General features: G+C 35.8%; 3 protein-coding genes across 3 annotated transcripts; all 3 read left to right on the top strand.

Annotated features, from left to right (window-relative positions):
• The first annotated feature begins 2,113 nt into the window (after window positions 1-2,113).
• LOC145570254 (MA3 DOMAIN-CONTAINING TRANSLATION REGULATORY FACTOR 1-like) lies at window positions 2,114-7,733 on the top strand. The gene is made up of 5 exons (XM_081629291.1): window positions 2,114-2,182; window positions 2,327-2,414; window positions 2,766-3,017; window positions 5,420-5,514; window positions 5,655-7,733. Exons 3-5 carry the CDS (start codon window positions 2,777-2,779, stop codon window positions 7,467-7,469), a joined length of 2,151 nt encoding a protein of 716 aa, XP_081485417.1. The 5' UTR covers window positions 2,114-2,182; window positions 2,327-2,414; window positions 2,766-2,776; the 3' UTR covers window positions 7,470-7,733.
• A 1,402-nt stretch (window positions 7,734-9,135) lies between these two features.
• Window positions 9,136-16,154, top strand: LOC145570252 (uncharacterized). The gene is made up of 10 exons (XM_081629289.1): window positions 9,136-9,343; window positions 10,288-10,507; window positions 11,572-11,664; window positions 11,750-11,851; window positions 12,220-12,387; window positions 12,474-12,562; window positions 12,928-13,049; window positions 13,225-13,409; window positions 13,587-13,871; window positions 14,795-16,154. Exons 1-10 carry the CDS (start codon window positions 9,204-9,206, stop codon window positions 15,314-15,316), a joined length of 1,926 nt encoding a protein of 641 aa, XP_081485415.1. The 5' UTR covers window positions 9,136-9,203; the 3' UTR covers window positions 15,317-16,154.
• Window positions 16,155-16,488: 334 nt separating this feature from the next.
• On the top strand, window positions 16,489-17,388 carry LOC145570253 (photosystem II reaction center proteins PsbY, chloroplastic-like). Its single transcript, XM_081629290.1, has one exon. It carries the CDS (start codon window positions 16,663-16,665, stop codon window positions 17,236-17,238), a length of 576 nt encoding a protein of 191 aa, XP_081485416.1. The 5' UTR covers window positions 16,489-16,662; the 3' UTR covers window positions 17,239-17,388.
• Window positions 17,389-17,955: the final 567 nt, after the last annotated feature.

Genomic DNA, 17,955 nt, shown 5'->3' with positions numbered 1-17,955 from the left:
TTACAAACCGAACCGTTTATGAACCAAACCGCTTCTAAATCGAACCGTTTACAAACTTTTTTATATAATTATTTGGATTTTTTTTTTGACGGGAATATAATTAAATGGATTAAATGATTAAATAAGAAGCATATAATAACCTAATTGTAAAACAATAATACATTAATACACTAACTCTTATAATCTACTTTGTAATAAACTAGTAAGATTAGTATGACTAAACTTGAAACAGAACATAATATGTATTTATAAAATCAATGAAAATTTGTTTATAATATGATGCCTAAATATGAAATGATTCGCGACTTGCCGACTTTATATAAAACTTGTGAACGCAAGAGGTTAGCAAGTACTATCAAATTTCAAACCAAAACCATTTAACTGCCCGAATCCAAACAACTCGATAAACAATTTATTTTTTGAAACCGAAACCGACCCGAACCGTGTTTTAGTAAACTTGAAATGGAACTGATATGAATAACGTTAAAGTGGTTAAACCATCGAAGAACCGAACCAGTTATAAACTGAACCGAAAAAGAACCGAACCAATTATAAACCGAACCAAAAAAGAACCGAACTGTTTCTAACCCGAAACCGTTTCCAATCCGAAACTGTTTGAACCGGGATAAAAACCGTTTACACCGCACCGTTAACAAACCGCAACCCATCTGCACCGAACCGTTTACTACCCGGACTGTTTACAACCCGAACCGAATTAAAACCGCTTAAGAATAAACCAAAACCGAATCGAACTGATAACTATTTAATCGAACCAAAACCGACCCGTGAGACAATTAAACCGATTCCAAACCGACCCGATTAAATACCGAACCGATTTCAAACCGAACCGAAACCGAACTGTTAAACCGTTTTGACAGTAGTGCTCGAGTACATTAATGAAATTGAGAGTAATCTTCATCTAATTTACATGTTTAAAGAAGAATTTCTTGACAATTTTGGTGTGAGGTATTCTCAATCAAACTTTATTTGATCTGGTGAGAGTAATGCTATATCTCGAAAATTGCCACCACGCCACAAATTAAATTAGTTGACATTCAAACAAAAGCTTGTTGTCATATGCTTCAATGTTGTTTCTAAAAGTTTATATTGTATAAATGTCAGATGATACTAAATATCATTTCATTGCCAAATCTCAATAGTTAATCTATGATAACAACGTTGTAATTATGCTCAAAACAATGAGTTTCAGTCTTTATTTATCAACTTTGTAACAAAAAACATTCTAAAGAGTTAAATGAGATCATATGACCCCTCAACTTTACTTTGGACATAACACTCTCCTCTTGACACTATAATGTAGAACTAAGAAAGACAACATCTAAAAATTATTGGAGAATAATATGAGTTAGTTTTAGGTATGACAAAAATTTTACGACATGCATTTAGGAGTCTCTATCTTTGTTAATTTTTTATTTTACTTCATACTCATTAACTCAATTTATACGTTAATTTCTTCTAAATTAAACAATATAACTTCTTCGTTAAAACAATAATATTAAAAGCATGCATTAACATAAACAACGATATTCAACAATATTACATTATTATTATCAACGTATTACGAATTCAAACATACATATCCAAATTACAGCCAAGTTTTCTACACATTAGATCAATTTTAACATGGTTATTATCAAAGGCCCTATCCAAAGGAATCATATCATATCATATCCTCTCTTAATTAGGTAATAAAAATCAAAGAGATCAATAATTTTTCTTAACCCTTAAACTAGCACACCACCTTTACTGAATTGGATAGAACTAATCCTATCCACCAAAATTACCCCTATTACCCTTCCTCCCTTCCAACCCAACCTTCTCAATCAAGGACATTTTAGTACTTTCACAACCATCCCACCCAAACTCAATGACCACACACCACGTGGAACCAAACCACAGGACATCAAATGCAAAGCAAGACCAAAAATTACCACGTGGCAACCCCAAATAAAAAAATTAATAAAAAATAAAAACTCCCCTAAAAATAACCTGCTGACGTGTACAGTATATCATAGCCTCCCTATAAATAGGCCCATATTTTTCTTTCATTCTCATCCATTTCTCTCAAAATTTCTCTCTCTTGAATTTCTCTCTCTAAAACCGATTAGAACGACAACACTCAGACACATACACATACCACCTAACCACCCTCACTACTCTGGTATCTCTTCTCAGTTTTTCTCTCTCTTCCCCTAATTTATTAGGGTTTCTGATTCATTCGATTTCTCTTTCTTCGATTTTATTCCGAAGATCTTGTATTTTTTTTTTTAATTTACTTTTTTTTTTTCGGCTGTCTTGGCTCGAGATCCGGGCCAAGTACAGAAACGGAGGAATTTGAGGGTTGGATTTCGATCGGTTTTGTTTGAGGTTTATGCTGTTGTAATCATTTTCAGGTAATTTTTTAATTTTGTTTTGGTTTAATCTTCATTTTTGTCGTTATTGATTATTTTTTTGATTGATTAAAATGTTAAATTGCATTTTTTTATGTTATTATGTGTGTTTCTGGAATTATATATGTATGTAAATGTTGAAGAAAAATGTGGATTTTATGTGTTTTTTGAATTTTTTTGATGTTGATAAAAAATCTATATTGATTTTGGATAAAATGTGTGTGAATTAATTGTTGTGTGATTTTCCGACAATTTTTTTCATTTGGACATGATGTTAGAGTTAGGAATTTTGGAGAGAGTTGAATTTGATTTTGGTTGGTATGGATTGTGTGATGATTTGTGTGAATTTTTTAGGGATTGGAGAAATGGCGTCAAATGAAGGATTCTTAACAGAAGAGCAGAGGGAGAGGATGAAGATAGCTTCAGAGAATTCAGTACCGGCTCCTTCGAAGTTGTTATCATCATCGCCTAAGGGTTTATCGTCTTCGCCGAAATCGACTACATTCCTCTCTGATCACCGTGGGAAAGGTGGTGGAGGAGGTGGTGGTGGGAAGGCGCCTTCTGTGAAACCTCGTCATTCGGGGAAGGTTGTCAGAGTCAAAAAGGGTGAGTAAAATTTTATTCACAATGCTGTTAGTTTAATTTCCATTGATTTCTTCTGGTTTTATGGATTGTGATTAATCTGTCATTTTTGTATGTGTTGTATATTTAGGTTAATTGAGACACTATTTTGTAGGATAGAGTATATCTTTAAACAGTGAAGATGAAGATCACTCTTTTATGTGTTAATTTTAATCCTTTCCCTTTTTTTGCTTGATCGCAATTTAATGGAGTTATGAGGATTATGGAACAACTTTGAGTAATTTGACAATTTCGGGTATTTATCCCAAAGTTAGGTTCACACTTCCTCCGTTGTTATTTTTATTATTATTATTTTTTTATAGAATTTTTAATCGAAATATTGCAAATTTTACACTATTAACATAAACCTTGACCGTCTTTTGTGATTTATGCCTTAGGAAAAGAGATTTTTTAGATTTGACACAACGTGTTTTTCTAATAAACTTGTTTCGTTTCTTTGATGACATTTAGCAATGCACAAATTCAACCGTTAATAACTGTAGTTATCGTTAAGCCAAAAATAAAAAAAGTTGATATTTTGAAAATATATACCACGAGGAATCTACCCCATATGACATATTTTTCATTATGTGTAAATCACAAAACACGATTCAAAGGGAAGTGTGTGAATAACGCTAAAGTCAAAACTGGTCAACTTAAAAAAACAGATGTAGTATTATCTTCATATTGTACTACCTCCGTTTTTTATTAGTTGACACGTTTTGACTTTAACACTATTCACACACCTCTCTTTGACCATGTGTTGTGATTTTTATGTGAAGAAAAATTTAGTCAAGTGGGATCTTGATAGATTTGTCACAATGTATATTTTTAATATATTAACTTTTTATAATTTTTGCATATGCATATCGGTAATTAAAAATATTGATGATTAAGTTTGTACATTGGCAAACTTGACTAAAAAAACGTGTCAACTAAAAAGAAATGGAGGAAGTATTTACTTAGGTAAAATTAAAAATGTTAATGATGTAAAATGTTCCTTTGCAAGCATGAAACCCCTGTGGTAGACTGAGAAAAGAATAGAGGAAGTACATGCATCTGTTACTTAATTTTGCTTGCAATATTCTGGTTTCCTTGTATCACTTGAGCATGAGGTGTTAACAATTGGTGTCACTCTTTGTTAATAGAGTTGTTGCTTTTGAGAATCTGGAGTTTTTATTATAACTCTCCCCTTTTTTATTCTCTGGATGGTCTTACCATTTGTGGCTTTCAGAATAATAGATATCTAGTATATGTATGTCTGCTGGGGATTATGTGATGTTGAGACGTGTTCACAAGTGTTCAGTTACTTCTGGGATGGAGGGATCAATCTATGGGATAGGAGACTGGAATGTGCAATATTAAGAACTAGTACTATGTATATTGAACAAAGCTGGAATACTATATAACTTTTGGAAGTTTGATCCTAGGGGTAAATATGTTTGCAAATGTTTCTAGGTCTGTCACTCTGTTATATACAGATCTGCAATTATGTAATTTTTTGTTTGCATGAAGGGCTTTGGAGTAGGGAGGTAAGGAGAAAGGGAAAATATATAATTCAATTCTAGATTGGGGAAGAGGAGGAGGTGTGATATATTGGATCCCTTCCCTTATTAATGTGCAGTATCTTTTTTAGCGCTAAAAAGATTTAGCTGTGAAATCTACTAGTTTTTATTTCCTTTCCTTTCCTCCTGTCTTTCTGCTCCAAAAGTGTAAAAGCCAAATCCATTGTGAACGCCTTTGCTAGTCACTTTTTAAGTTCTTGGGACTTATAGGGGCCAGAGAAAAAAAGGTCTTTGTCTTACTTGACAAAACATGATGGTGTCAATGATATAGCAACGATAGTAATACTTTATCCTCGTGAACCGCTTACATAAACCCTTCTACTCCATGGAGACCTAATTGTCACTTACAATTTATTAAACTACCTGTATTTATAGTTTTGTGGAATTGCCATTAAATGTGTAGAAGGATAGAGTATGAAGAATTAGGATTCTGTTCAATCATCCAAATCGGAAGGGTGGCACACAAGTAATTTTACCGTATAAAATGATACTCCGTATTAAGTAACGCAAGCTATTGTGCGTAATTATTATTTTTTAGTGATCTTGCTTATTATGAACTACTTCTGGAAGTTAGTAGAGCTAAATATGGTAATTTTTATAGCTATTTGTCTTTGTATGTTTCTCTGTTATAGCTCTTTTGGTGTATTATTGTATTTTCCCCTGCAAATGTCTTCTTTTCCTTTGTCTGTCGTATTTTTCATGCAGTTGATTTTATCAACCGCTTTCTGTAAATCTGGAATGGTTACAAATATAGCATGCTTTCTAAGATCACGTTTTCCTACTTTGTTAGTGTCCTGTGCTGATTTGCATTTATGAATTTAGATGGTGCCGGCGGCAAGGGAACTTGGGGAAGGCTACTTGATACTGAATGTGAAGCACATCTAGACCGTAATGATCCTAACTATGATAGTGGGGAGGTATTTCTTCTGTCATTTACCTGTTAATTGTTAGCTTAGCAGATGACAGCTTGTTATACATTGCTTTAATTAATATATTGTACACTTATACTTGATGTCTTTTTTCTTGCATGAACCAAATTATACATCTTAATCTTCAGGAGCCGTACAAGCTTGTTGAAGCGACTGTTACTGACCCCTTGGATGATTACAAGAAAGCTGTGGTTTCAATCATAGAGGAGTACTTCAACACTGGTGTGGTGGATGTGGCTGCATCTGATCTTAGAGAACTAGGATTGAGTGAATACCATCCTTATTTCATAAAGAGGCTTGTGTCAATTGGTATGGATAGGCATGACAAGGAGAAAGAGATGGCTTCTGTTTTGCTTTCAGCTCTTTATGCAGATGTCATCACTCCAGCCCAGATCAGTCAAGGTTTCATCCTGCTGCTCGAGTCGGCAGATGACCTCTCTGTTGATATTCCTGATGCAGTTAACGTACTTGCACTATTTGTTGCCCGTGCTGTTGTTGATGACATCCTTCCTCCCGCATTTGTCACTAGAGTGCAGAAAAATCTTCCAGAGTCATCCAAGGGGCTTCAGGCTGTTCAAATTGCTGAGAAGAGCTATCTTTCTGCCCCACACCATGCAGAACTTGTGGAGCGAAAATGGGGTGGCAGTACTCACCTTACAGTTGAGGAAGTGAAAAAGAAGATTGCTGAGCTGTTGAGGGAATATGTGGAGAATGGAGATGTATTGGAAGCCTGCAGGTGCATTAGAGAACTGGGAGTTTCTTTTTTTCACCATGAGGTTGTGAAGAAAGCTCTAGTTCTTGGTATGGAGAACCGATCATCTGAACCTCTCATCATGAAGTTATTGAAGGAAGCATCTGAAGAAGGCGTAATAAGCTCCAGTCAGATGACAAAGGGGTTCTATCGGGTTGAGGAGAGTCTTGATGACCTTTCTCTGGACATCCCATCCGCGAGATCGCTGTTCCAGTCCATTGTACCTAGGGCAATATCTGAAGGATGGCTCGATGCTTCATTTTCAAAATCCACTACTGATGATGGATATTTCCCCAAGCATGATGATGCAAAGGTGAAAAAGTACAAGGAGGAGATTGTGTTTATAATTCATGAATACTTCCTTTCTGATGACATCCCTGAACTCATTCATAGTCTTGAAGATCTTGGGGCTCCGGAGCTAAACTCAATTTTCTTGAAAAAGCTGATCACCCTAGCCATGGACCGGAAAAATAGGGAGAAAGAGATGGCATCTGTTCTTCTGTCTGCACTACATATAGAGATTTTCTCCTCAGAGGATATTGTGAATGGCTTTGTAATGCTCTTGGAATCTGCTGAAGACACGGCACTTGATATCCTAGATGCCTCAAATGAGCTTGCTCTTTTCTTGGCTAGGGCAGTAATTGATGATGTTCTGGCCCCTCTGAACCTCGATGAAATTGCAAGCAAGCTGCCGCCCAACTGTAGTGGGAGCGAAACTGTACATATGGCTAGATCGCTTGTCTTCTCTCGCCATGCAGGTGAGAGGATCCTCCGCTGTTGGGGTGGTGGCTCCGGGTGGGCTGTAGAGGATGCCAAGGACAAGATAATGAAGCTGCTTGAAGAGTACGAGAGTGGAGGTGTTGTTGGCGAAGCATGTCAGTGCATTAGGGATCTTGGGATGCCTTTTTTCAACCATGAGGTTGTGAAGAAGGCACTAATTATGGCCATGGAAAAGAAGAATGATCGGATGCTTGATCTTCTTCAGGAGTGTTTCAGTGAGGGCCTGATCACGATCAACCAGATGACTAAAGGGTTTGCTCGTGTCAAGGAAGGGCTCGATGACCTGGCGCTCGACATTCCTAATGCCAAGGATAAATTAGAATATTACATGGAGCATGCTAAGAAACAAAACTGGATCCTGCCAGGTTTTGATTTAACTGATGAAGATGGCTTGTTGGCTGCAGCTTCTTGAAGGTAGAAGTGAAGATATATTATTTAGTTGTCAGCCTCTCTCTTGCATGTTAAACAGTGTAATGCGCATTTACCTCACAATATCGCGCTGTTAGTTGGCTCCTTATGTTCATCTTTTATTTTCTTGGATTCACCATCTGATATGATAGAGTTTATTTCGAGGATTAGATGTATAAAGTTTTTATTTCTATTAAAATTGACTTGTCGCTTAGACTTGCGAAATCTTTGCATTAGTTATTTGTAATTTGACTTGACTTTTTTGTTAGATGATGATGACATTGTTGAGTAGAATTGGTCGGATGTAATTCACTGTAAATTTTTAGGAGTTTGCAGGCCACCATAAATCAAAAATATGTTGTGGAAATAATGCTTACACTTCTGGACCTGATTTCAGCAGCCGCATTTGGGGCTGCTAGTATCTTGCAGTGCAGCTAATGTGCCATTCAAAATTAACAGTCGATAACATTGTTGAGTGTAAATTAATAACTAGTTGTGAATAGATGTTGGAAATTGAAAACGTAATTGCTTAGTAAGATTTGAATTTATATATCAAAGCTTTAACTACTAAATCATACAATAATTGTTGTTATTCTTTAAGAGGATAAGACACTGTATTAATGACTATCGAAGATATCATCTTGGCGTATCGCCCGAACATAAAAAATATGTAGCTAGAAATGAAAAACTTCAGTTTTTGCAAGTTCTTTAAAATCCTAAAAATATAATCTTCCATAATTCATTGTTTAAAAGGATTTTACTTACGGATTTTCTTAACTATTTTGGGGGAATAAATTATATTCCTCTCCCAAATTTTATACCAGGTAATATAAATACTAAAAAAAAATGACTTGAAACAACTCTTTTCATGTCTTTAAATATTACCTTATCCTCTTAATCTATTTCCAAGTAGTATTGGTCTAGTGGGTTTAAAAGTACAATGAGATGATCATGTATATTTTTAATCACAGAGTATTTCTTTAATTGACATATTTCTTTTATCATATTTATTAACGTATAATTTCTATTATCAATTAGCATAAAGTATAAAAAGTTAATGTCATGAAAATATACGTTGAGACGATAACCTCATGAGACTATGTCACATTATATCTAGTCAAAATAGGTTTGTAAATAGTACAAAAGTATTAACTATACACTCCGTTAAACTTAATAAAGTTTCTATTATAATACAAACTAAGATAGTACATATAAAGTAAGAAATAAAGTAGAGAAACGTGACTAAAAACATAAGAGGATGGATAAAGTATCAATTACGAGTAATTTTTATTTTTTTTTAAAAAAATTATGAGAAGGAGGACTCTGACCATACCTTAACCGTCACGGTTTTTTGGTCTATTATTTATTACGGGATAGACTCTTAAGAGTGACAGTAAAAGGGAGGGTAAAGGAATCCCTACATTCCTTACCCCCAAGTACCGGGGGTACCCTTACTTGTATTTGGTAGGATTTGAACTTCAAATGTTTAGTATGTGAAATAAGAGTCTTACCGTGAGCTATCATTTTATTGTTAATTACGAGTAAATTGGAATTTGGGATATAAATACTCGTAACATGTACAACAACTAATGTATGTAATTACTCGTATTTATCTGTCTACTCTAATTATCTCCTGTAATACAGTTCGACAGTGCTGCTGTAATAATAAATCGCACTTTCTCCCTTTAAACAACTAAATATCTCTCTCTCTCTTAAAGAAGGCTTGGCAAATTTGCAGATGTCAGCCGTCGGAGAAACCTCGGAGAAGAAGGCACTCCCTATGAAACTCGTCGTTTTGGCCGACTTAAATGTCGATCCTCCTGAATTTGACGAGGATGACATCAACCCCTTCAACCCTTCTCCCCCTCTTCCTTCTAGGTCTTTCTCTCTCCTTTCTGTTTGGATTTTGTAGTTATTTTTTCATTATTTTGCTAGTATTGGTTAATTGGAATTTTGAGCAATTACCCAGTTGCTGAAACATGATTTTTAGCTTAGAAATGGGGCAAAAATTCTATTTTGTTTGGAATTTTGGTTACCCATTTGGACAAAATTTAGAGGGGTGTTATTAATTTAGAGGCTTTGGCTAAGGAAGAGTGTGTAAGAAATTTAATTTACGGTGGAATTAATTTAAGGACGTCATTTATATGGATTGAGGTCTCATAATTTGGTTTTTCTTTTTGCTGGTTTGTTGTGTTGTTCTGTTAGGGCAATTATGTAGACGGGATTTGTTGTCGGGTTATACCCGATACCTTGCTGAATAAAGTGGTTGTTCTGTTGCGGTTGAGTGGTAGAGGTTCTCAAGTCCATGGTTCAATTTGGCATGGTTGATATGTTATTAATATAATTAAGTTATTTTCATTCAACTGTTTGTTATAGAATTTTGTTGAACTATTACATGCTTAAAACCATATATTTGATTGTTAATTTTGATTTATGCAATTTAACATTCTTAACAATCAATTAGAGTAGTCAGGAAAAGTTAAATTATGATAGTAATATAAAATATTGTCGATTGTAGGTATTGAGGTCAACAAGTATAGTCTTTTTGGTTGTTTGATGTGTTGCTCTATGTTATTTATTCCCTTGGGTGTATCTAGAGCCGCTAAGGGCAATGATGTAGATGAAATTCAGAAATTTGATCTCATAGACTTTTTCAAGTAAGCTAGTTGTTTTGTTTCGGTTGAGTGGTAGAGCTTCTGAAGTCTATGATTCATTTTGTCTTATTTGATGTGTTATTATTGGACAAAAGTTATTTTAATTCAGCTATTAGTGATTGGGTATTTGTGAGAAGCAATTTTGAAGATTAATTTTTATTTATGCAGGTTAACAATTAGTGAGAGTAGTCAGGAAAAGTTGCCCTTGTTGGTAAAAGAAAGCAGTGATGTTGTAGATGGCGAAGCTAGAAGGTTAAATAAAATGGGGAAGTGCCGTTCAAGGTCTGGGAAAGATGACCATCTTGAATGTGGGGTGGATGCGGAGGGAGATCAACATTCTCAAGGGACTCCGTCATCTCGAGAAGAAAAAGTTAGCAGCCTTAAAACTGTGAGTTGGTTCTTAATGTTTTAGTCATTGTTGTTTTCAAGCAGTAAGTTGTGTTGGAAAGATGTTGAATAGTGTTACAATTGCTTATTGTTCTTCACAATTCTATCAGCGCAAAATTACTTTTGGAGTATGGAGTAGTTTAGAGGTTCTATGAAGAGACAGATTCCCATGTTAGATTGCTAATCTTTGTCTTTAAAAGGGTCTTGGACAAATCACAGGCAATGCCAAAGGCTGAAAGAAGAATAGATTTGTGCCAGGTTCATCAAAAGGTCCACTTGTATGTTTTGGGCTTGTCATAGCTTCAAAGAGTAATGAAGAATGGTGAAATTACCTTTTGTTTACTCATAGTACAATCTGTATCAACAGAGGTGAAATTGCTTGCGGAAATGTTGCACATTCTTGTTTTGAGATATTGGTCCTGGAATGTAACAAATTTGGTAATTGTATAATTTTTTATTTTAGCTTCATCTTCTTCCATGGAAATTCCAATCCATTCAATTTTCTTTTTTGTCAATTCTTTGTCCCTTTGAGGATGGTTCTCATGGAACATGCTATGGCAACTTGGCTTTCAAGGAAAATGTTCAAGGTTCTCTGGGATTAGGTGACAAGTTTCCAAAGGTTTGTAGGCTTTTCTAGCTTAAACGGGTTGATTTTTAAGCTTGGTGAGAAGAATTTTGCCAAGTAGCTGTAAGCAATTGTCTCGGTCTTCTTTTCTTGTTTGTGAGACACCTGTATTAGATTTATAAGACAAATGATTACCTAGAAGCTAGAGCAGATAAGACCCTGGTATTAATGATGAACCCTGCATTGCTTCAATTTTCTTTTTTGTCAATTCACTAGTATATTGTGCAATATACACTCATTTCACAGATTAGTACTGTTCAAGATAGAAATTCTGACAAAAGTCTCATCGAGGCAGTACTGGAAATTTGATAAATCATGGAGTCTTACAATTATTTTTAGCCCCTTTTCATATTAGTATTATTGGCAATTGATTTTCAGTCTATTGTATAATGACTTTTTTCCCCCCTGTTTGTAACATAACAAATTTCCTATGTCGGTAGGGTTTGATACATGTGGCAAGGAAAGCTCCAAAAAATGTTCATGCTCACTTTTTACTTGGCTTAATGTACCAGAGATTGAATCAGCCTCAAAAGGTTGCTCTAAGGTCTTAAAACTTATTTTTGGGTCTCAACTCCTTCTACTTATCTTTTGCGGCTAAATTGTGGAACTGTTTTTCAGGCAGTGCTTGACTATGAGAAGGCAGCAGAGATTTTACTCCGGTCTGATGAGGAGATTGACAGACCAGAATTGTTATCATTGGTCCAAATGCATCATGCACAGGTCTTTGTTCTAATTTCTTGAAGTCTGTTTTGGCTGGGATACTTAAGAATGATATTCACATTAAAATTGTGTTTGGGCAACAAATGTTGGAGGGAAGGAAGGTGAGGAAGGAAGGCAAGGAACTATTTTCCTTCCAAACCTTTCGAACTCACTAATTTAATTTATTTACAGCTTATTTGGTTAGCCGGCTTAGCCCTTTAGGAATGTAAGGGAAGGGAGGGAAGGAGAGGGAAGAGAAGAGGAGAGTAGAGGAAAGAAAGAGATGGGATTAAGATAACGACAAGGAGCTTTTTTGAAATTATCTGAGTCCTATGAACATGTTTATTCCTAAGGTATACTTGTGCTAAAATTGCTGCCTTGCTGTTCAGTGCCTCCTCCTAGAAAGTCTTGGAGATTGTGCTTCAGATAAAGAGCTTGAACCTGAAGAGCTGGAAGAAATTCTTTCGAAGCTAAAGGAATCTGTGCTGTCAGATATTAGACAAGTACCTGTGTGGAACACTTTAGGGATTATGCTTCTTAAATCTGGTCGTTTGGAGGTAAATTTGCTAACTATTAAATGTGTATGTTAAGAAACTGTTACATTATTCTGCATGTGATCTGATTTTTATTTTTATTTTTATAGAGTGCTATTTCAGTTATGTCTTCCCTGTTGGCCTTGGCACCTCACAACTTGGATTGCCTTGCAAATCTTGGTCTTGCTCATTTGCAGAGGTAAGGGAATGTGGTTCATATTCTCTCTTTCATGTGCTTACGGCTTACTGGTTCTCTTTTGCAATCATAAAAGTTCTTCATTACACATGAGGTTAAATATGTCATGTGTAAATTATTGAAACTGTTTGTAGAATCTTTTTTAAAAATTGAAAGCATGGATTAAGCTTCAGACAAATTTCACTTATTCTACCATCCGGTATATATTAAGGTCAATGCCCTTTTGATGTGTTGTGTGGTTCACTCCTTGCTTGGCTGTCTTAGTGTAGTTTGCATCAGTGACCAGGATTCTTGTATTCAAATGTTCTCAGTCATCTTTTGATGCTGATGTTCTAAGGCTTTTCTTTATACCTGGTTCATAATTTCAGTGGGAATGTGGAGGCTGCCTCAAAATGTTTCCAGGAGCTAATTTTGAAAGATCAAGGCCATCCCAGTGCTTTTGTCAACTATGCTACCATTTTGCTGTGCCAGTATGGCTCAGCTGTTGCAGGTTTGAATTACTTGTTTCTTAACTTTATCTTACAGTACACATTTCCTTGTTGCTTCTGCTTTTGTCTAGTTTAAAATCTTTAGTGGATCTTTTTGCTATTGTCTATTACATATTGCTGTTATATGGTTGTCTTGTCTCCTACTACCAATGTTAGTTTTCTAACTCTAATTGTCAGGAGCTGGAGCCAGTGCTGGGGAAGCTGGTGCAGATTCAGATTCTGCCGCTGCTATCAATGTGGCAAAGGAATGTCTATTAGCTGCAGTCAAAGCAGATCCTAAAGCAGCTCATACATGGGCTAATCTTGCCAATGCATATGATATTAGTGGTGATTATAGAAGCTCTAGCAAGTGCTTGGAAAAGGTGTCTTTGTACTCTCTGACCTTTCTGATGAAATCAGTTTGTGTCTTTCAGCTGTCCTTTCATGTGAACAAGTCTATGTTGATATCTGAAAAATAGCTAGCTACAGTTGTATATATATTTAGGCTAGACCACTGTGTCTTTTGCATGTAATTTGTAATGCTGCTTTACTTTTTGCAGGCAGCAAAACTCGAGCCCAACTGTATGTCTACTCGATATGCTATTGCTATCCACCGTATCGAGGATGCGGAAAGGTCACAAAATCCCAGTGAACAGATATCTTTGGCTGGTAATGAGATGGCTTCGATACTCAGAGAAGCAGATTCTTTGTTGATTGATCCTCCAATTGCTTGGGCTGGACTTGCTATGGTTCATCAGGCTCAGCATGAAATTGCAGCAGCATTTGAAACTGAACAGAAGGAGTTGATGGAAGTTGAAGAGCATGCTATTTGCAGCTTAAAGCAGGTACATTGATATGTGTTTTTAATCATACAAGAGATGCATGTAGTGAAACTTTTTCTATTGGTGTGCTAGTGGCTAAGTTAGACATACTGAGAGAGAGGGGTGGGGGGGACAACCTAAACATGCTTATTCATATTACAAATTATTTAGATGAGGACATCAAATGAGTATGACGTCTATGATTTCAACGGAAAGTATCTGCTTTTTTTTTTTTTTTTTTTTTTTTTTTTTTTTTTTTCAGAGATTAATCTTTTCAAGCTGTCCTATATTACTTTCTAAGAAGTTGGACCAGTCAATTTATTACGTTACCTCTGAATTAGCTGAAATGAGGTCAGTCTAACATCTTTGTTCGATCTAAAGAGTTTTAAAATATCTGGCTGATTTTTCGGTTTACTTTTTGATCTTCAAAGAATTGTGAAGTTTTTAATAATAGATAAGCACATTTGTTACAACTCCTCCTTTGAACTTTACAATTAGTGTTAATAAATTGCTACTTTTCTCTTAAAAATTCAATAACCGTAACTTTTTATGGATAATGCTTTCAATTTTTTTTTTAAAATTTTTTTGTGACATAGACTTTCAATCTTTATTTACAAGTATAAACTATAAAAAATTACAACTGCGTAGGGCATATATGTCTTAAAAGTTAAAGCAATAAGTTTGACATTAGTGATACAACCTCTTCCACTAAGACTCGCAAATAAATTTTAGGAAATGTAAATAGCTTAGGAATCCCTCCATCCAGTTAAGACAAGAACATAATAGAGGAAATATTAATAATGAACCCTTCTAGTGATGCAGAGAGCTGGTTCTTACCCTCTTCTAGCAATAGTTATCGGGCTTGTAGTTTCTTAAAGCTACAACTAGAGTAGTTTAGACAAAGTGACCTTTGTGGCTTGATCTCAAGAATGCCTCTTTTTTCACAGGCAATTGGAGAGGACCCAGATGATGTTGTGCACTGGCACCAATTAGGGCTCCACAGTCTCCGCACCCAACAGTTTAAAATGTCACAGAAGTACCTCAAAGCAGCAGTATCTCGCTTTAGGGAATGCAGTTATGCATGGTCCAATCTTGGTATCTCTTTACAATTAGCAGATGAACCATCTCAAGCCAAGGAAGCTTTCAAACGAGCTTTAATTTTGGCCTCTTCTCAGCAAGCACATGCAATATTTTCAAACCTAGGGAATTTGTACAGGCAGGAAAAGAAATACGATAGTGCAAAAGCTATGTTTACAAAAGCACTTAAGCTTCAACCTGGATATGCTCCTGCATACAACAATCTAGGTCTTGTATTTGTTGTTCAGGGCCTACTGGACGAAGCAAAGTTCTGCTTTGATAAGGCTTTGCAGGCTGATCCCCTTTTAGATTCTGCCAAATCTAACATGGTTAAAGTTATGGCTCTGTCCAAGATATGCAAAAGTTTCCCTTCAAGCATAATGCAGGAATAATTTGGATGAAGTTGGAAAAAGATATACATCCAAGATGGTTCAGAATAGATTTATCCTTTCGATGATTGGGGGTGAAATCATGACCCAATGAGAGAGTTTGATGGGATTTTCTGTAATCATTTCACATTTCTGAAAAATTGGATTTGTCTGCAAAAATGCCTTGGCTGAGAATCTACGCCATCCATTGTCTTTAGCTGATTATTCATGTTAATATCCTGCAATATGTAGCTGAAGGAATGGTCATCATGCCTGCCTTAGCAATCCTGTGCTGAGTGACTGAGTAATGTATCTGGTTTTGGTAATCACATATTCACATGGGCCAGTACAGTAGGTCAGCTACGAGATTGTCATCGATGGTAGAAGGTTTCATGTTTCTGAGAATATGCATTTTCAACTTAGATATTGCTGACCAGAGTTGTATCACACCAGGTCAAGGATAATCTTGTTCACTGAATGTTTCTATGTGCTTGACCAGTTGACCTCATGAATTGGAGGGAATTGTGAGTGGTACGAACAACTTATGCTGATTGCTCGTCATGGAAATTAGTGTCTATATTGTTTCCTCAGCCTTTTCCCTGGGAAGTCCTTCAGTAAAGCTGTATTCTGCTGATTGGGTCGTCGTGTATTTTATTAGGCAAGTAATTTGGTACAATACCAGGTCACTTCATCGCTGTATATAGGGATCAAACAAAATTAGCCAATTATTACACTAGCCAATGACATTTTCCATCAGAGATCACTGATCTGTATCACAGTTTATTATCCATGCAGGAAATGTGATCTAATTTTTCTCTTTGTTTTTGTCACTATATCAATAAGGATGTGATCTTGGCTAACATCTTATTCATATCATTGAAGTTTTATATGGTTGGACTAGAGAACCTCAAAATTTGCTGGTTTGTGATGTTTGGCTAATACAATGAAATTATCGATCAGTTACGAGTAACAGTGATAAGACTGCATGCAGGTTTGAACTGCTAATCATCGGTTTCGCTACTCATGCGTCTCGGCTGGATAGCTTGCCCAAAACCAGGTATGGGCATGAGTCTCTTGTATCCCGCTGATTCAGCAAAAATAAAATAAATTTGAGTCGTACATAAATAAATTGTCTTGAAAATGACTTGTTATTGCACATTACAATTTGTGGATGTGATTGCATTTTACATACAGTTTATCAGTGTCCATACAAACGAAAAAGAACTTGCTGGAGACTAGTTAGAACTCTCCAGAACAACCCCTTTCAATCCTCTGAATATTCTCCTGCTCTTTACATAAAAGATTACTTGCTCTTTCAACCTGCCATAACTCAGAATCAGTCTGATTTACGATTTCTTTGTGTGTCCTCCATGGCTGCAACAACATCCTCCATTGCAATCCACATCCCCAAGTATCACTTCATCATTAGTTCATCATGTTCAAAACCTGGTTCGCTACCTGTTTCCCGGTCATTAAAACCGTCTAACAAGCCTGATAAACCATTGTTTTTTGCTAAAAATTTGGCAGTAGCTAGTACTGTCTTTTCACCCCTTGCTACTTCCCCTTTAGCCTTGGCTGCAAAGCAAATAGTCGAGTCGCCTCAGGAAGATAACCGAGGCCTTATCCTTCTAGTGCCTGTTGCAGCTGCTGTAGGGTGGGTGCTCTTCAACATCCTGGGACCTGCATTGAACCAGATCAACAGAATGAGAAGCGAGAAAATGACAACCGTTGGACTCGGTCTTGGCGGGCTATTAACTGCTGCATCAAGTGCTGTTATTGTGCCTAGTGCTTCGGCTGCAAGCGAAGTTGCTGAAAGTGAGGGTGCTTCAGGGGGTGGTAGTCAAGGTTTGCTTGCGTTGATTGTCGCGGGTGCTGTGGCTTTAGAGGTGGTGATGTTGAATAGCATGCAATCAAAGTACGAGGAAAAGGGTGGTGCTAGTGATTAATTGTTAAACTTTTGATAGGATTAGTGTGCTTCTGTATGTATAGCATCAAGATGTAGCGGAAAAAAAAAAAAAAAAATTCCTTGAATGTAATTACATGGAGTATATTCATATATTAGAATAATAAATCAGGCAGCTTTCATAAAACTTCATTATCTTTTGCGACAAACATAAAACTTGAATATCGGATCAATCGCTAGATACAATAGAGGTTTTGAACATTTTATAAACTTTGACATAACAAATTAAATACGGAGTACAATAAAAGGTGTACCTTTTTTTTTTTTTTTTTTTTTTTTTTTGAAATAAGGTGTACTGTTTTTTCATTCAATTCCTCCCACTGTTTTGGAATGAATGACCCAACACAAATCTTTTGGGCACTTAGATTAAGAAAATTATGAATGGAGATCATAAAATGAGCTGTTTAATGTAAAGTACATTTAGTGAAAATTCTACGGATCGGAATACTAAAAAATGATTGTTCCTCTCCATCAATATAAACGTGTTAACTGTTAAGCTATTATATAATAGACAAAAGAGAGAAATGTGCCAATTATTCCCAAAACAAAGGAAATACCGCACCAATAGGAAATTTCGTTCAATAAAATATTACTCCATGTTAGTTCTATTTTTATGCAAAATTCCATGTTAAACGAAGTATAAAAGAATGAACCACAAAAGAATAAGCAAAAGTACAACTGTACAAATCACCAAAAAAAA

The sequence above is a fragment of the Chenopodium album genome, chromosome 12 (genome assembly GCF_948465745.1).
Source record: "Chenopodium album chromosome 12, dcCheAlbu1.1, whole genome shotgun sequence".
NCBI lineage: Eukaryota > Viridiplantae > Streptophyta > Magnoliopsida > Caryophyllales > Amaranthaceae > Chenopodium > Chenopodium album.
This window is presented reverse-complemented; position numbering and strand designations above follow the sequence as displayed.

Coding starts and splice junctions, on each gene's coding strand:
- LOC145570254 (XM_081629291.1), top strand. CDS start 2,777: ATGGCGTCAAATGAAGGATTCTTAACAGAAGAGCAGAGGGAGAGGATG. Junction 3,018..5,419: donor GGTTGTCAGAGTCAAAAAGG/GTGAGTAAAATT, acceptor TTATGAATTTAG/ATGGTGCCGGCGGCAAGGGA. Junction 5,515..5,654: donor CTAACTATGATAGTGGGGAG/GTATTTCTTCTG, acceptor CTTAATCTTCAG/GAGCCGTACAAGCTTGTTGA.
- LOC145570253 (XM_081629290.1), top strand. CDS start 16,663: ATGGCTGCAACAACATCCTCCATTGCAATCCACATCCCCAAGTATCAC.
- LOC145570252 (XM_081629289.1), top strand. CDS start 9,204: ATGTCAGCCGTCGGAGAAACCTCGGAGAAGAAGGCACTCCCTATGAAA. Junction 9,344..10,287: donor TCTCCCCCTCTTCCTTCTAG/GTCTTTCTCTCT, acceptor TTATTTATGCAG/GTTAACAATTAGTGAGAGTA. Junction 11,665..11,749: donor GATTGAATCAGCCTCAAAAG/GTTGCTCTAAGG, acceptor ACTGTTTTTCAG/GCAGTGCTTGACTATGAGAA.